The following is a 25,480-nucleotide window of genomic DNA, read 5'->3' as shown; positions in this document are numbered from 1 at the left end:
AACGACCGGGCTATTTCTACTTTTGAAACACCATAGTGAACGATCAATGTGAATGAAACTTTATATTGTGTGAGCTGCACTGACCCCTTACACCTTGTATAGATAGTAATAAGGTGTGAAATATTATGTATTTATATCTTTAAGATATGCTATTATTGGCCATATTGGCCATCCCATATATATCTACATACTAATTACATTTTAAGTAGGAACTAACATTAATATATTACAACAAATAAATTATTAAAAACAAGTGACTAGAGCACATTATTTCTTGTGACATAATGATGCTTTTTACAACAGGCGCAAGACGCCTCGCCCATTAGTGCGGCGTTTGTACATTGTTTGGGCGCCATTTTAAATTAACGGTTTTTAACAGTTCCAATTTTGAAATTATTTAACTTGAAGATAGTTCAAACGTTTATAGTGTTTTCGACAGAGGTTTGGAATGTAAAGACAGTATTATTTTGTTTTTTAACTATTACGATCCACATGAAACTGAAATTTAAAGACAATCTTTAAAGTATATTCTGGTACAATCAAGAACACGTCAAGTTTGACACTTCGTACTTCGGACCGTTCTTATCATAAGCGGCCTAGAGTTGAATTTAAATCTTAAGTGCCAAGCTTGACGTGCTCTTGACCCTGTACCTTTTTCCCTCCACACGCGTATCTATGATAGTTAAACAAATCGCTTGTGTGGATTACAATTATACATTGGCATACATGGCAATAGAGATGCTCAGAGCGGAATTATGGAGGTTAGTAGCTTAAAACGCTATTTGTGTGGAAACTACCATTAAATATGCACCAAACCGTTAAGTGATTTATCATATCTGTAATTCCGTACGACATCGATAGCTTCACGAAGCCACTCTAGTGATTTCCGCACGTTAGCCTCTTCACTGCCGAGCTTCTGCCGTTCGGCGAGAAGTGCGCGCGCGCAGTCAGAGTCACGCGATGCAGCGCGTGTAATGTGCGCGCCTTCCACACGTAGTGCAGTGTTGCGGCGGTGGAGGTCGTTGATCTCTTTTTTACGTGCTGAAAGGTAGAGAAAACTGGGGTTATTCTAAATCTGCATTATGCAAATGCTCTAGGAAATTTAAGTTGACTACTCTGAATTCATATTTTTATACAAATTGTTGCGTGTTGGCAGTATATTTTCAGGCCAGTATGGGAATCTTCCAACAAATTAAATTATATTTACCTGTTTCATATTCCCTGTAGTTTCTGAAAATAATCTCCATATTTGACCATGGCATCGGCTCATCAACTTGACATCCGAAATCTTTGGTTTTCTCTGTGGAAACAAATATTTCTTGTCCAGCTGCAGAGTTTTGCGGTTCATCCATGGACGTAGCTTGTGACGTCACTGATTGTGACATCGTCTGGTCTTGGGTCTTCAGCGAAATTATCTTCGAAATATTTGGAATATTTATCTGAGGATAGTTCTGAAAAGGTTTTTCAATTTTTGGCACAGGTTTTTGGATATTTTCACTGTCGAATCCAGGATTCAAATCCCGTTTTCTTGTATCCTGTCTTGTGATCATCTTCACGCTACGATCAGCCATTTTGGAAAGGCGATTGAGCTCAGATATGTTTTTCTCTGCTAACGTGTGGATGCTATCACCTTCTAAATTCTCATTCTCTGAAGAATCAAGCCTTTTCTTTATAAGATTGTTATTTTCGTTAACGGATTTCTTGATTTCTGTCAATATTTGTAACTGGTTGTTAGAATCTAATCCGAGGTTATGACTTTTGAGTCTGGGTTGCTTCAGAATGTGATCTGATTGTTTGCGGTTTCTTCGTTTCCTCTCTTGTAGAACTTCTTGCCAGGTGTTCTCGTAATCTAGAAATCATTAAAAATATCCAGTTAATTAAATTTGTAGCAAAAAATAACGATATTTTGAGAAATGAACGTAAACAATTGTGTAGGTGCACGCTAAAGAAAGGCTAAAATTCTGGTAAGTCATCTCCATTCTATCTCGGGAGATCTTTTTACTGGTGTTCAGGGTTATCCACCTTTTCAATCCCATATTGCAAGTATTTCAGAATTTCAGATCACAGGTTTGCCCTCTAGCGGCATATCTTGACGCGATAATTTAAATTTTAGTATTAATGTTGTGTGTGACCGCAAAATCCTTAAAATTTTATGAACTTACTTTTCCTATATTGTGGAGTCACTTGTATCAGCCCCAAGTTGGACAGGTACACTTGTTTCTTCTGTAACGCTACTCCATCAGGTTCCAACTCAAATTGGTCCATCTTCAACGGACTTGGAGACCTGGTCTTGGCCTTCTCCCGGACTTTTGGGTCCTTCATGAGGATATCTAGCCGTCCAGCTGTGATGTAAGCTGAGGCCACTGAATCTCGACTTATGGCCCGCTCTTGACGATCTAACTCTTTTTCTGTGGACAGATGGACAATAAAGTCGTTATAAAGCAAAAATTTTTCTCCTAAACTTACAAATACTCAAAACCATCACCCTTATTCACGCACATTTAACTAAAACTTCTTCATTATTACAAAAATATTAATCTAACAAGTTTTAACACTTAAATATTAGGGAACTTTTCTTACCTTGGTAAGCATCGTGTGTTGCCAATCGAAAATGAGCAAGAAATTCAATTTTATCCCTATCACATCTTTCTTTTTGAGTACCATATTCTTCGATAATAGAATTATATTCCACTAGTTCATCTTCGCCATAGTCACTTTCACTGTCACTACTTCCTTCATCAATAATAGCTTTGGTTTTAGAAAACTCTTTGCAAATTTCAGCTTTCATTTTGTCAGGTGTTATTATATTTCTCAAATTATCAACTTTGTCTTGTACTTTCTTCGTATTATTTACGTTAGTTTCATTTTTCTGCTCTTTAATTTCCCGATGCGATAAATACTTTAATCGTCTTATTCGTTTACGTTTTTCATAAACGTCCAGAGAACTTACTTCTTCAACTTTCGATATCTTCGGCCTTATGTTGGTTATAACTATTTTTGGTTGCAATTTTGTATCTACCTGGTAAGGACATGCTATGAAAACTTTGTCGTTTGCTTTTTGATCACTTTTTGTGTCTTTTTTATTTTGACTGATAATTTTCGAGTACTCGTTGTTGATAAATGGTTGAGTAAGTTTATTATCCTTGTCAACTATCATAGGTACTTGGTATAGTATTTGGGAATTCATTATCACTTTTTGATGAGGTGCTTGGAAAACTAAATCTGACTTACTACTTTTGTTAGATAGAGTTTGCAAGACGTTGTTGCTTGATTTGAGAACGTGGATATCTTTACTAGCTGTTACATTCTGTGTTTTAGGACTCTTAACATCATTTGTGTTTGTCATAGTACTAACTTCATTAGTAGCCTTATTTTCATTAGGAGATACTTTATTGGCTTTAGTACTATTTGTGTCTGTTTGACTGACTTTTGTATTGTTCTTAATCATCATTAAATTTGCAGGAAATTGCACATTGCTCAAGTATAAAAAATTTGGTTGCAACACAACGTTCTTTGCATCAGCTGGTGTTGGTTTTTCAACAAGTTTCTTATTTTTAAGATCTTGCTCTTGCTGTGTGCCTTGCGATTTCTCCTTCACGACTATCTTGTTGCCATAAATTTGATTCTCTGTAATCAAATTTTCGAAGTCATTCTCGTCGCAGTTTTCTTGATGTAGCCTCTTCAAAGCTACTACTTTAGATGATGTCCCATTTTCGACGAGCTCATCCTTACATTTCTTGTTTTGACTTGACAATCGTGAAGGAGCTTGCAGGTTTTTTGAATCGAAATTCGTTCTTTGCAATAACACTTGCGGGTTTTGCTGTTGTATCGTTAGCAACATCTTTGGATTAGGGTTATTTTTATTTTGTATAAACAGAATTTGGTTCTTTTGTTCGAAGTTCCCTTCAGTTTTATTCGGAAAATTTACCTTTGTATCTAAGTTTATTGGATTAAAAAGAGGTCTTGCTGTGGCTGCAGGTGGTGTGAAATTTTGATTTGATGCAGGCGGATCTTTAACTTCATTTATCACATCTGTTTTTGGTTCTGGTTTTCGAAATTGACTTTCACTTTTACTTATAGCTTCAGCTGCATTTAATAACGTATTTATATTGTTTTGTGCAGACTTCGTTTCGGTTGCAGGCGCTACTTCAGGTTCTTTTGCAGTTTTAATAACGATATTACTTTGTATTTCTACTTTAGGACCTGTGTCTGATTTTGTACTTTGAAATGCTGGGTTAAAAGTAGCTGGTTTTTTGGTTTTAGTCGCCGCATTTTGAAATATTGGATCTGGATTATTTACGCATTTCATATCAATCTTGCTGATAGGAATGCTAGTTTTTAAACTGAATCGTTCAGGTAGTTTCTTTTTAAGGTCTTGGTTTTTTGTTTGCGATGGTATTGTAACTGTAGCTCCTGAACCTTGGGCTAGAGAAGTTATACACATTTTGGACTCATTCATTTGAGCCTTATCAACATCTGGTACTGACACAGCTGGTATAATTTCCGGAGTAAATTGTTCTTCGAAATCTGTTTGTGGTTTTGGAGCATCAATTTTCGTAGTCTTTTCAGGAGCTTTGACTTCAACAGTTTTATTTTCTGTACTTTCTTTTAACGATGGAAATGGTATGAAGTCAGTTGGTGCATCAGTCTGCATTGGGGTTGGTGTCGGTTGAAGTATTCCTGGATAGGATATAGGTTGGAATGCGGAATAGCCTGGTATTGAATATAAATACCCTCCATAGTTAGGATACCCTGGATCCATGGGTTTATGGGTAGATACACTAGGACTAGGATTCGGGATAGATGATGGGGAAATTTTTGGGGAATGAGGGACAGGCTTTGAAGGTAGAAAAGTGGGTTTATCAATGAATGGTTTTGGATCGTCTGTAGCTTTGTATGGTTCTGTAGGCTTTTGCGAGAGTTCTTGTGTTGCGAGCTGTTTGTCTTGTTCCGTTGGCGTCGTGGTAGGTTGGCTGGGTTTTGCTGTAAAACATAAGAAAATGTATTAGATACATAAATTTGTTTTGTCATTTGTATTCTATCATTTTTGTAGCCTAGGTAACTTCACCCGGCATTCTAAGGAAACACCATTTCATGGAAATCTGACCGAATTACTTTTAATATGTATATAAATATCCGTACATGAATGAAAGGCAATCATTTAAAATGACAGTCAAGTGTCATCGTGCACGCATGCAAAAAAATAAAAAATGGAACATCAAGTACAGGGTTAAGAGCAAATCACGCTTGACATTTAAGATTTTAATTCAACTTTATGCCGCTTATTATAAGAACGATTCAAAACCCAAAGTGTCAAGCTTGATGTGCTCTTGACTGTACAAGGTAGGGTGCAGCCAAAGCAACTACATAGTAATCTAGGCACCGAGAAAATCGACTGATGGAATTTGATCTTGATGCAGTAAGTCAAAATGATTTGTACTTCTATCAAGGGTTTACACTTTTGAAGTAGTGACAACCTTTACGTCGAGAAATTGGAGTATTTTTCTTTTGAATTTACAATTATCCTTGAATTTAGTTTGTGATAATTTAGGATGGACAGAAAGAGCTAAAGCAATCGCAAACTCAAGGCTATTGTCGTAATGCCAACGGATTTATATAGTGTACTGAATTTCGATCGGACAAGTGGAAGTTAAATAAATATTAGAAATGAAACTATTATATAAATTATTTTCTAACCTTTGACGGGTCGATGCGATGGGTCGATTTAAATCAGAAAGCCTGTAACTCCCTACGCATTATGTATAAAAATGTGTTCAGGGCTCTGTTTGGGCTTCCTCGATACTGCAGTGCGTCAGACATGTTTGCCGACGCTAGTGTGGAGGGTTTTTTATGCACTAATACTAAAAAAGGTGGCATCTCGCCTGCACAGAGTGCAAGAGAACTCAAACAGAGTTCTTAAAATGATAGGGGATAGGTGGGACTCCGATCTGCTTGCCAGGTTCACCGAACTTCACGTCCTGAGAACTCGGTGAACTTATCATGTATTATGTAATCGTTTAATTCACGCAATTAATTAATTTCTTTCATTCATTCATTCATTTTATTTTTATTTTGTAACTTTTGTACTAACTTAGTTAGTAGTTAGCTTGTAAGTATACTAACAAAATGGACTGTTTATTGTCTGCAATAAATGATTTTTGTTTTTATTTTGACAAATATGCGTGTCAATAGATGGGATTGTGTGTTACAAACTTATAAATAATTCCTAGTATGGGTAGATGGCGCTAATCCTAAAGAAAATAAAAGAAAGCGCCATCTAGTTGATTTGTTTATTGTTACTAGCAATTAGAGTAGTTTTGATAAATTGCAACTTGTCAATGTTAAACAAATTAGTTACAAAAGTAGCTATTTGGTACACGTCGTGACATCTGGTGTATAAATACCCGTTTACGCTATCTAGTATCGCCATTAGCAATCCTCTTTATGTTATTGGTCCATGATTAATCAAAGCTAAAAACCATTCCGATTACCAACCTTCAAATAAAGTAATCCGCTTTGAAATCAGTCCATCCGTTTGAGAGTTACGATGCCATCCATCTGTTTGAGAGTTATGAGGCCACAGACAGGCATTCAGACCCACAGATTCACAGATACAAAGACAATAGACAAAGTCTTCAAACTTCAAACAACCCGTTGATTTTTGACCTCTAACGTAAAAAGAGGTTTTTGCGTCGGGGGTTAAGAATCAACCTTATTTAATATCAAGTGGGTACACTCTTGACTGAATTGAAAATACGCCTGCTAATTGGAGTAAGGTAATTTTTGTCACATATATTAGGTATGTATTTTTAGTGATGAGGTGAGTCATACGAAGGGACGTCGCAATCGCCGCCCACAGTCATTTGGAACACCAGAGGAGCTGTCATATTTAAGTATTTGTTGCCAGCATTTAAAGAGCCTGGTTTACTCGCTTTTTAAACAAAAGCAAACATTTTAGAGGCCGAGGGGAGGAACGAACATGATGCCCACGTGATGTTAGGATGTCGGGCATTAAGAATGTTGATTTGGAATCTAGTATTTTATCGGCAAGTGTGATAGTGGTAACGTAACGATGGCATCAATTCGAAAAGTTCTTCTGGGCATTCCCCTTTATACCGATGGTACAACACAAACAGAGAACGTCTCTTCGCAGACTAAGGGGCTCCAAACCAGCTTTGAGTTTTGGATCATCGACAATACATACAACAACAAATTTGAACGATTTGTTGTTGTATGTATTGTCTTTGTACACACGCCAACACATCAAGCTACACATTGACGTATCTTGTTCCGTTGCACTGGAGGCGATTTTCGAACAAACATGTGTAGTCTGATGTGCCGTTGTCCGTACATTGCTTAATTAAACGGTAAGCTTGTGGGATTAATAAGGGAACTGCGGTCATTATAGGACTGCTATGATGGAATTTGAAGTTTTTTACCTCTAGAAAGACTATCGGGAAAATAAATGAGCTTCCCAACATCATTTATAATTGCACCATTTGCACCCGAATTTCCGATCACTGCGAAAAATATAACTGTAAGTATTCCACCGCGTGCCTACTAGAGGGCGCCAGGGTATTGATTACACCCGGGCATTACACGGGCTAGCGCCGGACCTGGCTGCGTCCAAGAATAGTGACCCAAATCAAAATAGTTCATTTTTATTACACAACTGTATTCAGAATGTGCTAAAATTGATTGTTTTTTAAATAATATTTTAAATAATATAAAGCGACGGGACGAACAAGTCGTGCGCCTGATGGTAAGCTACACTGTCCATTACAGTTGCAGTGCCACTCAGAGCTTTAAGTCGCAAAGATCTGAGGGGCACTACCACTGCGTCCGTCACCCTGAGACATAAGTTGACAAGTCTCATATTCCTGTAATTTCCTGTTATTAAAAAATAAGAAATACGAGTAGGTAAGGTGGCAGTACATCCCTGGACAAACTCTTTCACAAAGAGCCTAGTAAGTTAGTAATATTAGTAAGTAATAGTGAATGCCATTATTAGAACCCAGAACCTACTCCTTTAAAAAGTCTAAGATATATTTTAGTAGAACAATAATTGTTGATCTGGGAACCAAAACAGCCAGGCTCAAATGGGATTGGGCATGTATCCCGAGAGTGTCTTTGAGAGATAAGTTTGAAGATATTGACATTCTTATAGTAACGTCACAGTACATTTATGAAAATGTTATTTATGTTAAGAAAAATATTTCATTTTCTTGAAAAATAGTGACAGACATAACATTAACACGAGGAATAAAAATAAACCCGCCGTTCTTGACAGTAGTTTTCATAAAGTTTCAAATTTGTACGCTTCTATAACAAGATTCCGATTGATATTCAAAATTTGTCATTTACGAGGTTTAAAACTATAATGAAACAAAAACTTTATACTAAAGGGTATTTTACAGCTTCTGTGTACTTGGATGATAATAATCCGTGATAGTGACCCGTTTGGCTCTTGCAGGTAGTCTCGATCTAAGATGTTTAAATGAAATATTATAATGATAAATGTATTCAAATCTATATTTACAAAGAGCAACCCCTAGAGTTTCTTGCTCATTCTTATAAGCTTACTTATTTGTTTGCTTACGTATGAAATAAAGATTAATTTACTTTGAGAAGTAGGCGAACGTGGTCGCTCCTTGTGTGTCCGAGGACGGATGGCGACGATGGTGACAGTCGAGAAGCAGTAGGAGAAATCGCCAAAGATAGAGAGTAGTGGAGGATTTTGTGTGAGGCCTGTGTCCAGCAATGGGACACGATAACTTTAAAAAAGTAGAATAAGCTATTGGGAAGTCACTTTCCGACACGGATCTATTAGCATTATAGGTCCTAGTGAAAGAGTTCACCCAGGGAAGTATTGCCACTTTACCTATTTGTGAAGGTTTAATGCCCAGTTACACGAGGCCAAAGAGTGCTACGCCTTCATGTACATTAATGGCGAATCTGAATCCTTTTTACTAGGCAACAAGATTTAAATTTCTCTGAATAATACAACACTACGGGACGCTCATTTAAGTTGAAACGTAAAATCTAAACAAATAGAGCGTATTTTGTCAAGACAGTTATACGCACGCGGTCGCTGCGCGGCATCTGCTCGTCAACAGCGCGGCCGCAGCAGATGCGATAAATGCGCTCTCATACTTGATATTGTTTTTTACTTGGTTGAGTATCACCTACCTACATATTTGACTGTAGTTGTTTCAGACGTAGGTATATCGGACTGAGAATGGGATCAGCGCCCACAGAGCAAATCGTTTGGCCACAGACGTTGTTGATGTCACTCCATTTCGTATCTGCCTATTATTCATTTTAGTGTTCGCTTATTTAGTTCCGAAGTTATACTTACAGGTTACTATTTTTTTTAAATACGAAGTCTTTGGATCCGCAGTCTTACTTTCGAAGATTGGGCGAATGTGATGGCCTAATAGTATCTGAAAGAAGACATGCCTAACTGTGTACGGTACTTGGTTTGTAAAGATTGCACCCTTCTATCGTAGTAAACTTATAGGCGTACCAGAATCTCCAAGCACGAAAAAATACTAGAAATAATGATTTTCATATGACATTTCACTGTAGCAGTAGAGCTCCTTGTGAAAGAGTTCGTCCAGGGAAGGACTGCCACCCAGCAGTGTGAGTCGGCAGACAATTCATTTTGCGTCGTCGTGTGTCACAAACCGGAATTTTATATGAAACAGTGCAGCACAGAGTACGCAACTCAATGGCCTCACCCATAGGGACAGAATCTTACCATCAGGCGCACGACTTGTTCATCCCGTCACTTTATATAAAAAGTTACTTAATATTTAATAAAGTATAAATACATGCCGTCACAGTTCCGCACTGTTAACCTCTCAGTGCGAAAAAGAGTTGTAACATTTTGTTTATCGTCGGCCGACTGTCGCGTCTAGCCTGTTCCCATGTCACGACAATCTATCGTGAATGTGTCGTGGACGTTTATTTTATCGTGGAACGACTGTCGTGTCTAGCTGTTCCCAATACATTGTGACGACAATTTATCGGTTTACAGCAGCTGCCTTGTCGTTTACACGACGGAAACGTTTGAAGCTGCATTTATCTGTGGTCACATTTTTACATGACGTTTTATTTATCGTCTGACGACTGTCGTTCTAGCACTTCCCATTGTCGTTGTGACGTCATAAAAGTCGTGAACGACTTAATCGTGTTGTACTATAAGTGAACAACTTCAAATATACAAGCCACGACACTTTAAACTGTACGACCATCTGTCGTCACGACATAATGAGAACGCGCCCTAACGATTTGTACTCCGGGCCTTGAATAAAGAGGTCCCACGATCGGTTCCCGGTAAAACCAATTTGGTAAATGAGTTTCGGTTAGTAACCCCCAGTGAATCTATCCTCCTCGTAGTTTGAGATCTGGTAATTAGTGTGATTGTTTTTTGGCACATTAGATTAAAGTCAAAGTTCAACCTACCTTTAAAATAAGGTCAGAATTTTATAAGTTAGTAACTATAATATTTAGCCGGGAATCGAACCCGAAACCTTACTCTCCAAATAGCTGCAAAGATATTAATTACCCAGATGTTTTTACATTTGATCATGTTATTGGTATAAACTTACTTGTAATGTTTTGAGGGCAAAACCTCTGATAAATACTTACTATAGGTAATAAAGAAGACCATCCATAACACTCGCATTCTTCGCTGCTGGTATTTTTCAGAATACACTTTTTTAAATTAAATCCGTTTACTCGGGAAATGTACACCGTATATTTTATATAACTCTTAAGTTTGATGACGATGATTTAATGTCACGACTTTAAACCACCGTGATATTAATTTATTTTTGGGAAATTACTGCACTACTTTGTAATGAACACTAAGATAAATTTCTTTAGATCCACCTGGATTCGAACCACCATCTTCCAGTAAACCGTGCCAGACGCTATACCAACTAAGACACGGAACGAACTAGCGGACTAGCGTCCTGATTTTGATTTAAAACGGAATCGATCGATCGGGTAGTCTTGAAATCAGATGGGTTTCTGAGCGAGAAGATGAGCCTGATTCCTACTATATCTTTCTAATTTGAGAGTTAAATCATCTATTGTTCCAATTAGAAATGTCAAAAGTTGTGAATCAGCCAGTTGTGAATTATTAGTGTGAATTAGTCGCAATTATGCGCCTCAACTCGGAAAAGACGAAGAAAGAAGAAGAGTTTCCAATCGGGAGAGGCAATCAAAACCAAGCTGCAGCAGATTTCGAGACTACCCGATCGGGTCGATTTCGGTTTGAATCAAAATCAGGACGCGGCGCCTTGATCTTTTTACTGAGATCGGCGAAAGAGAGGCGACTGCCACTATTTTTATTTTTTCCTAGGTGGAGACGAAGTTCCGCAAGAGAAAACTAGGTTTTTTTTTTTAATTTCATTGCTTTAAATATTATTTTCCCGGTTTTGAGTTTCGACACAAGCGCTCTTTCTACTTACGGCTCTAGAGTAGTGATCTCATTCAATTTGAAGAAAACGTTCCCCTCTAAGGGTGACAAATCAGGAGACTTTTGTTAGTTTATTGGTTTTTAACCACTTTCCGTTAACCGATTTTAATAAAACTTGGCAAATAGATGTACGATGTTCCACGAACTTTTATGGTCGGTTTTAACGAAAAATAGACTCGTGTTTGACCACAACGACATGTTAAACGACAATGTGGCCAAGGATGGTACAGGTATGTCTAAAAAAATGACTTTTAACTCTAACAAACACATAAACTGGCTGTGTATTATAATAAAGTCAGAAGCCATCACTGCAATGTCACCAGAAGCCCAACCATTTTCGTCATCGTTTTTATTCACAAGAAATTGAATGCTCTTGCTAAGTGTCCCAAATACTTTATTTTAAAATCAAGCAGGTATAACTTAAGTTTCTTTATTGCATCGTTATTCTACACGAACATCGTTGACAAGTTAACAAAGACATACGAAAATATATAACTGATTTATTTGTTAAACAAAGTGACATTCCTCCCTACCTTCATCAAGACGACGCCACGCCGAAAAAAAAACCACCAATTACCCCCACAGAATAATAGCTGTTTTTCTTCACAAATCTAACAGTTGTGTCTATGAAAACCTGACTTTGTTTAGCCGCTTCTCTGACCTTGTCCCAATTTATAGAAATGTATCCCCCTTCACTTGCAAAATGTAGTAAAATGATCCCTCCGCCGAGGCCAAAAGCTGCAATTTTCCCAACTTTCACAAGGGACATGCCCGCAATCCATCCAGTCAAAGTTCCTAGTATTAAATCCTTGCTGCTTTTTGTTGTAATTTTATCGATAGTAACATCAACGAATGACTTGTTGCGGTCGCCATCTTCGCAGTGAGCAAGGCGGTGTCCAGGCCTAAGCATTGGACTACATGACCGTTTACTGTCTGGACTGTGCAGTTTTAGGTACAGAATTGTTGGATTCTCCGCTTTTGTTCGTGTTGATAGTTTTTGCGATTGCGTTATTGACATTTGTGTTTATTGATATCGTTGGTGGCTGTGTCAGAACTGTCTCGTTGAAAGATGGTGAAACAGAAAATCTAGTGCCAATAATTAAAAAAATAAAGAAAAAACTCTTCAGTAAAAAGTTCCGTTTCTGTCTAAAATAGAACAAGTTTGCAGACAGAGAAACTTTTATCGTCCTCAGATATCACAAAAACTTTCCGTTTTTTCCATTGACTAACAAATAAATGGACGACGGGTCTAATACAAAAACCACGAAAAAAATGTCCCAAGTCAACCTATTCGAAATTTTAATTGTAATGTCATCGCAGTATCGCGCTGTCAGTCGAACAAATTTTAATGAAGACTAAAGCGGAGTTTGGCGCTCTGTATACGATTTTAGCGCCTTACAAGTGCGGACACTTTTTAGCGCGGACCCGACGTCCATATAATTGTAAGTCAATGGTTTTTTCGTATATTTTAAGATTGGTCCATAGACTATGGTTGGAGCGTTATTATTCTAAGGGTTGGACTTTATGGCAATACTGACAGGCGGAGAGAATGGAATCCCTCCATATATTCAAGCGCCCTTCTATTTACAAAAATATTTTATAATGACACTCTATTGAGTACTTAAGTAGGCAAATGACTATTGTTTAATTATGTATAACTGGATGTCAGTTTTATAATGCTATTTATAAAAACAACTGCAGACGGTCAAAAAGTTTGCCAAACGCGTAAAATTGGACAAATTATTTGATCGTTTACGGTTTTAGAGAGGATTCAAGTTATTTTGCAACTTTTCTTATAATTTTCGGTTATTCCTGTCTGCGTCAATATGATACTATGTCTATTACTTTCAGACGCACTTTTCAATCGTTTTCATTTTCATGCACCTCACATTAACTGTCATGAGGTTAGTTATATATATATATATTATTATTTCCCAACGGCGGCCACTAGGCTTGGGCCAGTGTGTTTCGATGTACGTTGTCGATTCAATATCGGACTATACGGACGCCTCTCGGCTTACTGCTTAGAGTTGCAGAGGGGAGGCCGTAAGTTTTATAAGGTTGGTTTCATTTAACAATTATCTGTCAAAAACACGGCGGTTTTACCTTTTAAACCGATTTTTCTACTAATTACCTGTCAAAATAGTTGTCAGTGTTGCCGTTTAAATCCTATTTCTACTAATTATCTGTTAAAATCCTACAGCGTTGCTGTTTAAACCATTGTTTCAAACGGTTTAAGTCTGCTGCAATTTTGACGGTGGATTGTACTAGTGTGGTACCTAAGATTTTTCATAATATTCTGCTAAAGATCAACATCCATTGCTTGGCAAATCAATTTTGTAACATTCTCGGCGATCAAACTCTGAAATAGCACACATGTCACAACATAGCTAGCTACATGCGCTATAAAGCCTTCGAGGGAGGGGGAGGGGTAGTAAAAATAAAAATAAAAGTAACTACTACCAACGAACCCCGCAAGAGTTCAAAATAAATGTTCTCTCTTTCGACGTTCGCAGGTCTCGCATGCACAAATATTAATTTCGTTGAATGTATTCTCAATAAAATTGTATTTCTTCACTTGTTAGGTATTGTCCATATAATATCTAACTATTCAATTATAATATTTACATTCGGACACGTGACACTTGACCGACCTAAATGCTGCTTTCAAAAATTATCAAGTAAAAATAATATTGAACACCTAATAATGCTAAATTATTAATAACTATCTAAGTTACAAAGAGGTTTTTATGTTTTAATTCTTTTTTTTTTCAACACGTATCGCGGATTGTTTAATTAGAATGTAGGGATGTAACAGTCACTCTCAATCGCACGAGCGATTCCAAATCCGCGGTGCGTGTTTCCATTATTAAGTTTCGTTCGACCGGGGCCGGAATACTGCGGATTCAAGTCTTATCACAAATGCAGTAAGGTCCATATTGCGATGCAGATTGCACGGTACTTAACGTCTACTTAAGATAGATAGGCCCCGCGCGAGCGACGTGCACGGCAGTCCATATAAATCTATGTTTCAAGCTGTAATCTGGATAAACAAATTTCAAGATCGACAAAAAACTTGAAGATGTTGTTACATAAAAAAATTAAGCTTTACAAATATTACAATTTTAAAATGAAAGAGATACATATACACGGTGACAATTTAATACATTACAAGCGCCTTAGATACAAGTCTAGATGGGTTTTTCATCTCTACGCACCATTGCGACAAAGTAGAACTGCGTGTGTGAAATTCTGACGAAATTTCCGCTAGAATTCCTTAACAACAAAATCCAATCCTTTTGTCGATTTATACTTATCTTTAGTACACATAAGTTTAAGTAAACTTCTCGTAGAAAACTTACTACAGTAGCTCTGTATCGAAAGAACATTTTGTATAAGATTCCGCTGATCTTACTTCATAACTTCATGAGTAATTATGGCAAGTGATTTAATTTCCCAACATCATCCAATTTTTATTCTCCCTATGGAATGACAGAACCAATCACAACTTGTAACTTTATACAAAAAATCCTCAAAAGTTTTTTTTTGAGGAACAATAATCACGAAGTTAGTGAAAAGGTCAGCTGGTCTAGCTATATAGCAGCTGGTGACCCGCGTAAGGCGAATGCTGGATTCCGCTTCAGTGTTGTCGTTTAAACAAAAAAAATCACCGCTACTAGTAGAAAAAGTAGATAAGCAGCAACATAGTCAAATTTGGCAAATAATTGGAAGAAAACGTGGTATAAATTGGCAACACTGAGCCGAAATGACAGAATGTCAATGATTTTTTTTTGTTTCGCCTCATGCCGGTAGCCAGCTGTTCCATAAAACTTAGTTGTATAAGGACCACAGGTTTACATCCTAGTGATAATTTTTCATATCGGCACTATCTAGACTGCACCGGGCAGTTACTACTTGTTCGTTTTTTACATTTGCACAATTTCTTAAACATGGCGAGGTCGATTTTATGGATTTTTAAATTAGCAGCTTTACAATTATTTTACCGACAGTTTATTTTATAGAATTTCGGCGTTATACGTTAGATGGACAGCGGTGTTTCCGAGTATATCTATGTACAAATGAGTGTTAAATCAAAACCCTCCTTTTGAAAAGATCTATGTATAACAGCGCATAATACTGCGGATTTGTAAGTTAGAAATCCATAAAACATAATTTACCATAATTGCGGGATATTGTTTGAAAACAAATATAATATTAAAGAGCGCTTATGATCATTTTTTAAATCAGACATTATTAAGTATTTAAAAAAATGTAATTTGCTTTGAAACAATATCTAGTAAAGGCTGACAAATTAGATGTGGACCTTCGTCATGTTGCGCAGACTTCAAGAACCTTCGAGACGCATTGATATCAAACGATACTAGCGCCACGTTTCACGATCCAAAAGTAACTGGTCACCCTTTAAAACGACTTAAATTGTACCGATTAAGTGCACCATAGTAAATATCTTCAATTCCAATTTGATTTTCAATAAATTTTAATGCCAGACTTCGATTTAACGATAACAGGAGGAAATTCACGTTTATACTTACAGTTAGAACACGGTTGACTTTTTACAAAATATTTTTGTACCTTTCTTTTGGTACGTTTTTTGTACCTTTTTCTTGGTACGTTTTTTGTACCTTTTTGAAGAGAAATAAAAGGAACAATTGTTCCAATTGGAAAATTGTCAGTCGCAGAGAAGCGTTAATAATTTGGAAGCTCCTTTTTTAATTAGCAAAGGACTAGGGAGCATAGCACATTAATACATAATTGTACGTCAATGTGTTTTTTTTATTTATTTTCACAAAACGAGTGATTCTATACACCAAGCGCTAATAAATCGTGACACCTTTATAGATATTAAATTCTTTGATTATGTGTTTACATTAATTTATTATAAAATATATTTTAACATCACTCACAGATGATATGACAATACGTCAAGTTGTTTATAGCTTTAGTTTTTATGCCCATATTTAAGATCGCGTTTGAATGTCGGCGGCGATTATATTTATCGTTTATATTCATAACCGCAATAATTGGTGCAGTGAAACGTTTTCAACCGTCACTATTCCGGAGGGTAATGTTATAAAAGAACTAATAGTATTTTGGGAGGTACGTTTACTGTCAGGACTCCTGTTCCAGGTTATTATTAGACTCTTGTCAAACCGGCGCTTGCGTCGTTGACGGTTGTACATTGGTCGTTGACGTGGGGGGAGTCGTCGACTTGGAGGTTTCCTCCTCACCTTTATCTTCTTTAGGCTGGTTTTCCTCTTGAGGTGGTGGTTCCTCCCTCGGTGGAGCTTCCGGTACGGTTCGTACTTCTGGCGTAGGAGTCGGTGCCTTTGGGGTAGTTACTAAAGCTGTAGGCACGTCCGCGGAGGAGACGGGGGGAGGAGTGTGGTGCGCGGGGTGGTGAGGGGGGAGGTGCGCTCGAGGGGGAGGGGGCGACGGTTCGTACGGGGCCGTGGGGGGAGCCGGGTAGGGCCGGTACGGCCGGTACAGGAGAGGCGGGGGGGGCAGGAGCGGGGCGCGGGGCAGCCCGTACACGGACGGCGGGAGCAGGTGCGGCGGCAGCGGGTGCGCGGCCTGCAGCGCGGCGAGGGCTCTCTGCTCGTCGCGGAGGGCCTCTCTCGCGCGGGTCTCTTTCTCTCTGTGGAGTCTTTCTCGCTCTCTTTGTTCCTTTTCGCGTTGCTCGCGCTCTCGCTCCCTTTCCCTGGAACAGAACACACGCTTTTTACTGAGAAATATAAAAAATGGTGCAATACATGTGATTCTTAACTCCAGGGGGTTCTTAACCCGCCCAGACGAGTACGGACCTCGGTCAGAATGGTACTGGGCGTTTCCAACAGAAAGGTGTAGTCTAGGGAAGAATCAAATATGGGGCTATTCATTCTCGCCGGCAGAGAAAAGTGTGCCACCAACCTTTTAAGTACACTAAATTAAAAAAATACTTACCTTTCCCTCTCTCTCTCGCGTTCCCGCTCTCGTTCCCTTTCCCGTTCCCTCTCCCTCTGCAACGCGATTTCTTTCTCTCGATCCTCATGCAAGGAAGGATGTCCGGGATGACCGGTGTGGGGGCCATGGGGGTGCACTAAAGGCAGTTGGGGAGCGAGTTGGGGATACAACGCGTAGGGGGGCAGCCAGCTCACACCCACACCGCTGCGGAACATGCGTTCCAGGTACATTTGTTCTTCAGCCGCTATCCTGCAATTACACCATAAGTGTTAGAACAATACCAAACAAAAACCGGGTTTGCATAGCAAATAGAGAAGACTAGATTAGTGAGCTACTTCTATAAGTTTATTGTGACCGTATACCCTTAATTATCACTGCCACTCATTTTTTTATCTATTTTGAGAAATTACAATTTGTATGTTTGGTTATGAAAAAATGCTCTATCATATTCCTGGTGGAAGTATCATATAATAGACAACTTTAGTTATAATTAACTGATTAGCCATACACTACATAACAGCCACGAATAAGAATAAAAAACAAAATTCCTTATCGCGAGTAAAGATTTTTTAGCTTCAGGTAGTTAATAGCTTAAAAATACACTGTTACTAGTGACATCTATCTCGCGGATCGTGTCTGTACTACTAACATTATGACGTGCCACATCGTATTAACAATAGTCTAGTTATTAATCGACCTGATTGTCGTGATATACGTCACGTACGTTTGCATTTTGAAGCAAAAATGAGACGCATATACATAATAATAATAATAATAATAACTGCCTCCGTGGCCGAACGGTTACCATGCCGGACTGCCACGCAGAGGTCCCAGGTTCGATTCCCGGGCCGGGAGAAATATTTGTATGGCCTACATTTATTTCTCTCGTGAGTTTGGGTGTAATTTGTGGTTGTCTATGTGTGTGTCCATGGCACCCGCGACACAGGGTTTCCCTAGTGCGGGGCTATGTTGAGTGTGAGCGTTATTATTATTATTATTATTATTATTATATAAATAGCTACTACAAAACGATAACTTCTACAAATTGTGGCATAGGTAGACATTTAAAGTATATTACTAACTCATAGCATTCAAATTCTACCAAGTCTGGAAATATAACAAAGTAAGTATTTTCTTTGAATTGTATTGTATCCGAAGGTCGCTGGTTCATATCAACCTTGACCAAAATGTATGGACCACCTTATTCCATACATGTATTGTAGTGGTAGTACGCAGAGAAAGACTTCCAAGGAAAATGGTAAAATTATATTGACACTAAATACAGTGGTTATGGTAGCAAATATTTTCTTGATGTAATGTATCGGTGAACAGTTTGTAACGTACTATATAAAATAAAGTGTTAATTACGCGTTTAAATTAAAGTGCAGCACGTGGCTAAACTACGTCACCACGTGCGCATAATTATACCAAAGAACGTATGAGACCGTAAATTATTTTTTTAGTACTACTGACATAGTTTTTGGATTGGAATCAACATTATTTACTGGACTGAACAAAACTGGACTATTTGTTGTCTGGAAAATAAAAATATTATATTATTGCGAACGTACCGGTACTGCAAGGCAGCGCTGGAGTAGAGGCTGGGGTGCGGGTACGGCGCATATGTGGTGGGCTCGAGCAGAGAGAACGAAGCCGCCGCGGCCGCGGGATGCGACAATCTGTACACGATTACAAACAACGTATTTATTCCCTATCTGTAGATCTTGCGGTAATACTGCTGACATTCACAGAATCTTTGTTCTGCAGAAGCGTGCTGTTAAGAAACAAATTTGAAAAAATTTACATTCTTCAACACATTTACGTTTATGAAAATGAGAATAGTGATGTAACATTAAAACGAAAAATAAAAATTGAGGGACTATTCTTAACCACCGTCTTCACAAAGTCACAAAGTCATTGAAGAAAGAGGAAAAAAAATATTTGGTCTAGTATACTTATACTTTACTAATTTATAGTAATTCTAAATGCTAAACATTGAGATTCAAAATCAGCATTTGTCACATGGTGATCTGATATTTTTTTTTTACTAATATTTAAACTGCCTCTGTGACCGAACGGTTGCCATGCTGGTATGCCACGCAGAGGTCCTGGGTTCGATGACCAGGCCGGAAGAAATATTTATATAGCCTACATTTATTTCTCTCGTGAGTTTGGGTGTAATTTGTGTTTGTCTATGTATGTGTCCATGGCACCCCCCGCGACACAGGGTTTCCCTAGTGCGGGGCTATGTTGAGTGTGTGCGTTAAAAAAAAAAAATACTGACCACCTCGGCAAGACTTCAGTCTTTTAAGATACACGGGAGCCCCGTTTCATCTCTCTAATTCATAAGCGGTTAAAATATTCTGGTACCAAGGCGATCTCGTACTACATGGTTTCAGAAAAACTTCCTTTCAAGTATAATTAGATTGTAGAATTAACTCCCTGTCGGGGTTTTCCCGCAGAAATACAGCTTCGAGTCCTTCAAAAAGGATTTGAAAGGGGTCCTAAAGAGTTGGCTTATAGGCGACAGTGACCGCTTTTTATCATTCGGGCCGTATGCTTGTTTGCTGCCTATATAATATTTAAAAAATACGTCACGTATCTCTGATACTAGGAAAATATTTGTGTTCATTTAAAAATGTGATTCAACATTTTTTGCCTAAATTACGGTTAGTCAAGATGAATATAATGACAGTCCAGGACCCACTATGATTATGCCTGATGGTAACCTAAACGCCTGTCCATAACAGTTGCAGTGCCACTCAGAGCTAAATATCGAGGGGCACGGCCAACTACAAAAATTTTTTTCTTACAATTGTGTTAGTAAGTGGGTTAATGATTAATTACTTTACAAAGAAGCAAGAGGGCACAATATAACCAATTCAAAACCATTAAATCCCGGATATGAATGTTTCCCGTTAAGCGTTAATAATTTTGTTAGAGCTCGGTAATCATCGAATAGGGTGTTGGCACCAATGATCGACATAATAAAGGAAGTGTGTCTTTAGATTTGAAATAATTTTGTTTTTAAACGTATATCAATAGTGATTATTTATTCAGATTTTTTGTGAAATAAGTGCACTAGTTTTGTTATTATTATATGACTACAAACATCGAACACACAGAAAAAGGCTGCGGTGAGAAGGTTATCCAAAAAACCCTCTCACTAGATGTCACTAACGGAGCGAATTCCGAAAAGACAGCTCAAAGATCTATAACAAAACACATAGGAGAATTTCGACTACTCGGTAACTGGACTCGTCGCTCTGATGGTTAGAGCCATGCTACGGTACGCGTGGACGTGGCTTGGAGTCCCACCGGGTCGACGAAATTTTCTTTCTAGAAATCTTTGTATCCATATAATCATAACAAAACTAGTCATTAGTTTATTTGACACATATAATCCTCTAGAAAGATGCTGTAGAATGTTTCATAAAATTATATGCTAAATTATATATTATAATTATTACTAAAAAACCTAAGCCAGAATTTTTCTAAATCTCCAGTAATTAACACCAAAAATCCACTAATAAACTAACCAGTAATCGACACTCACAGTAATTGACACTTACCAATAAGAAACGTGTTATTATAATAGAAAATTTTGACCTAAATCTTAATAGATATTAATTTAAAAAAGATATCGAACAGTGGTGTTTGTCGGTCACTGGTGCCACCACCTTAACCGATCCAATAAAATAACGTTTGATCATTTAAAAAAAATCTCTAATATCATGTATTTTTGGTTATTTGAAGCAGACACACATTGTATGGTCTTAGACATCTTGGCCGTAGTTACTTGAAAATTGTGGTTAATTAAGTTGGGATGAAATGACATGAAATGACTGAATTAGAATGTATTCAATGCGCAGAAAGTGAACCTCAAGCTCAGCACAACAAGGATCTTGTACGTAAACTTAGCATCTGAAATAGGGAGATGCTAGAGGAACAGAAAACCTGATTTTACAGTGAATTAATAATAAAATTGTACTAACCTGTCGTCAGGTCTATAAGGCTGGAACCCACTAGTGGGCAGATGGTGCGGGGACGCCCGCTTGGGCGGCGCAGGCGGCGCGTGCGCAGGCAGCGACGCATGCGCCGGCGCTGGCGCCGGTTTGTCTTTGCTCTCCGCGCTACCCGTACCTGGACACTCTACACGTAAGCATTTCCGGGTAGCGACACCCGGTTGCATTGTTCACGTAAAGCTTCTGGATATATTCTTACAAGACGTACACGTATATTTTAATGCACACTCACGAGGAATTTATAGAAAATAATAAATAAAATTAACAGTAAAGATGCTGACGGGACGCTGACAACTGTCATTTCTACAGCTAATTTCAGTGAGCTGTCACATCATCTTTTAATATTAATTAATTATTTTTAAAATATTTATTACTTCACAAATGCTTTTTCTATTGGTTGAACAGAGAGAGAGAGAGAGAGAGAGAGAAAGCGAGAAAGACAGAATGATTGATTATATTTACTCTCTCTAATCAACCATTACAAACGTTTAAAACAGTATGGACGTAGGAAACCCAACAAGTGTCTTAACTGTTGGTTTAAAATAAAACAAAATGTAGGATTAAAGAAAAAGGTATTTGTTTGAAAGAACGATAAACACTCAATTTAAAATAACCATAAAGGAAATATGATTTTTTATAAATATGATAAAAGCTTTTACAATTTTGTATGTAAATGTTTGCGACTTAAAAACTGGTTCCTTTGCAATATATTGTTTTTGTACAGTGTTCACCATTATTTCCATACGTAACAGTAATAGAACAGCAGCATCTACAAGCAGTGCACTTACCATCCTTAGTGTCGGGGCCGGCGTTCTTGGCGAGCGAACGGAGGGCTGCGGCGAATGGGCCACCCTTGTTGGGCGCCAACTCGCGTTTCGCTAGCTTGTTCACGCTCGCACCTGCAACGATGGCAGACGTAGGGTTAAGATGACGTCACAAAGGGGTCCACTTCAACCTACAAGAGACCATTTATTTAGGCAGATAGATAACCAGAGATGGGCAGTGGATTAAAACCCAAGCAAACCGCCCGTGTTTCAACCGGGTTATTACTCAAAACTATTTAAACCAATTTCTGCAAAATCGTGGGCAGAAACGGCGAATAAGGAATTTGGTATAATTGGAAAAAAATATACATTTTTAAGACGAAAAAGACGATCAAAAATTCCATACAATACCCACCTTACAATGCTGTGGATTCTCACGACTAAGAATGCACATTACGATTCGATTTTTATGAAGATCGATTCAAGTGCATACGATCTAACGATTTTTTGTATCGATTTATTTCAATGCGATTCTCAAGTGAATCGATTCCATAGAAAGGCAAATCGAATCATCTAGATTAGAAAGCAATAAATATTTTGTAATAATATGCATGCCATTTAAACAAAACTCGATTTACAACAAATATTTGTTTATTAAATATACAAAAAAAGTTTATTCGTTTTTTCTGCTATCGAACAAATGACAGTTACAATTCTGCTAATTAAGCAACCTCTGTAGGAAGCATCATCTCCTACCATTTGAAATTCGTCGTGATATTAGTGACTTAAAGTTTTTATAAAAAATAGCATCGGGCTCTATTGACTGTTCTGAATTGCTATTACAAATATATCATTAAAAGTTCCTTCTAAGTATCTTAGAAACAGTTCACTTTTGGTTCTACCTCCGGCCCGAACTAATTACAGGCAAAACGGTCTATGTGACGTGCAAGCAATAATTTTAACATTTTATGCATTGACTTACAATTATATGGACGTCGGGTCCGCGCTAAAAAGTGTCCGAACTTATAGGACGTTAAAATCGTATACAGAGCGTTATTCACGCTCTAGTCTTCGTTTGTTCGACTGACAGCGAAGCAAGCAAAATTAGACAGTACTGCGATGACATTACAATTTAAATTCAACGTTTTAGCTTTTTCATATTCCTTGACATGTCACTACGTTTAAATAGGTTGACTTGGGACATTTTTTTCGTGGTTTTTGTATTAGACCCGTCGTCCATTTATTTGTAAGTCAATGATTTTATGTAATACTTTTGATCTGGATCTTTTCAATACGAGTGTGATTTCGGCAATGAGAGCACTGAGTCAGCACTTCTTTGTCTCTTAGTGAGGTTTTCAACTGCTGTGGTTTTTCTTTAAGTTTTATATAATAAGTTAGGTAAATTGTGCACCCAAATTCCTTATTATATTTTTGCTTGTGAGTATTTTTAATTGGCTCTCAGTTGTTATTAATACTATTTAATTTAGTTTTAAGCTATTGATCTTCCGTTAAATAAAATAATATTTAGTTATGGCCAGTAAATAGTTTTTGCCCTCGATTTCGGGCATTAATGGGTTTTAAGCCGATTTAAACCCGGCGTTACCAAAGTTAAAAGCCGGGCGCTTGCCCATCTCTGGTCATAAACAAAATTTTGATTTTCTGTAAATGGAATAATACACCTTATCTGTGTAAGTGTAATTTTTTTTTCTTTTTTTTTTAAATAAATAACGCACACACTCAACATAGCCCCGCACTAGGGAAACCCTGTGTCGCGGGTGCCATGGACACACATATAGACAACCACAAATTACACCCAAACTCACGAGAGAAATAATTGTAGGCCATACAAATATTTCTCCCGGCCCGGGAATCGAACCTGGGACCTCTGCGTGGCAGTCCGGCATGGTAACCGTTCGGCCACGGAGGCAGTTAGTTAATACTTATGTACTTAGGTACTTATTACATAATTCTTTTTTACAATAGACATGAAAATTAACTACGAAGTAAACATTTGACAAGAAACAAGATAAAATATGGAGCTATATTCGGTTAGGTAAATGTATAATAGTCAACATGTGTTTTTTTTATAAAATTTCTCACCCTACAGTTAACGTTATCAAAGTGAGTAGGACTGTGTCAGTTGTCAAAAACACATATTGATGAATTTGTAAAAAAAACCTATTGGCGTAACGTGGGGTCTACATAACACAGAAAAAAATATTTTTGTGTGCATGTTACGCTGTTAGTATCACATTTGTGAACCGATTTTAATGATTCTTTTTTTGTTAGAAAAGAGAGTACCTCAGTTTTGGTTCCATTTAAATTTGAAGAAAACTTTTATACTTTGTTTATTTTTTTTTACAAAAAAGGTATAATTATTTAAGTTATGATATCTAGTGTCAAATAAACGCATGAAAGTTACTTTTTTACAACGTATTTTAACCGCTAGCTAGTAGTAGCTACCCTAACCGAAGCTACAGTAATTAATACCAACCCCTGTTAACGTTGAACGCAGGTTAGCGAGGCGGGTAGAGGGTTACTTTTTGTTATATTTAACAAAGTGTGAATATAATTACGGTTTTACACAACCCTCGTAATATCCCGTTTTGGATGCAACTTTTAGTTTTTTTTTACTGGAATTACTTTGTTGTAAACAGCAGTCGTGTCTACCGCCTGGTAAACACGGTTAACTCGATGGTTAGCGTGCGACAGCCGCTTAGCGGCCGGATGCGGAAACCGAAACTGATCGAAACGTGAGCACGAAACCAACACCTGGTGATGACTGTGCAGTATCAAAATTTAGTAAAATGCCCGTCACTCTGAGATATACGTTGACAAGTCCCAAGTGCCTGTAATTTCACCAGTAACCTTCAAAACCGGAACGCAGTAATGCTCATATTACTACTTGGCAGCAGATGATTGCAGCAAATCAAAGTCCAATATAGTACGTTAACCATACACATCCCGAAGAACCCAAAGTGTGTTAGACGTTAACTGCGACCAATATTGACGTAGTGTTATTTACAAAAGCAACCTTCAAAATATGTTTTGCCACTCAGGTTTAAAAGGGACAAAGCTTAGAATAATAACGCATAGAAACCTAGTCCGCACACGTTAAGTGAGGCAAATTGAAGCGCGCCCAATGGGCCTACACGAGCGGGCGGGCCTTCAGTGCTCAAGGTCAACTTGCACCGCGAACAGATCAAAAATTTTAGCTAAAAATGACGAAATGTGCGGTAAAT

General features: G+C 37.8%; 1 protein-coding gene across 2 annotated transcripts in view; it reads right to left on the bottom strand.

The window, feature by feature from the left end:
• Positions 1–657: 657 nt before the first annotated feature.
• The window catches only part of LOC113228999, a 255,159-nt gene continuing 230,336 nt past the window's right edge, over positions 658–25,480 (bottom strand). Inside the window, exons 16-24 of one of the 2 annotated variants that reach the window (XM_026462468.1) lie at positions 22,263–22,373; positions 21,445–21,592; positions 19,021–19,128; positions 17,450–17,698; positions 16,738–17,207; positions 2,581–4,983; positions 2,163–2,408; positions 1,208–1,849; positions 658–1,041 (exon numbers count right to left, since the gene is read on the bottom strand). In XM_026462468.1, coding sequence (XP_026318253.1) covers positions 800–1,041; positions 1,208–1,849; positions 2,163–2,408; positions 2,581–4,983; positions 16,738–17,207; positions 17,450–17,698; positions 19,021–19,128; positions 21,445–21,592; positions 22,263–22,373 — 4,619 coding nt within the window. In that variant the 3' untranslated portion in view covers positions 658–799. Of the gene's footprint in view, positions 1,042–1,207; positions 1,850–2,162; positions 2,409–2,533; positions 4,984–16,737; positions 17,208–17,449; positions 17,699–19,020; positions 19,129–21,444; positions 21,593–22,262; positions 22,374–25,480 lie in introns of those variants that run through there. The other variant, XM_026462467.1, reaches the window with a different exon arrangement.

This window comes from Hyposmocoma kahamanoa, unplaced genomic scaffold (genome assembly GCF_003589595.1).
Source record: "Hyposmocoma kahamanoa isolate Upper Pololo Valley unplaced genomic scaffold, ASM358959v1 270, whole genome shotgun sequence".
NCBI lineage: Eukaryota > Metazoa > Arthropoda > Insecta > Lepidoptera > Cosmopterigidae > Hyposmocoma > Hyposmocoma kahamanoa.
This window is presented reverse-complemented; position numbering and strand designations above follow the sequence as displayed.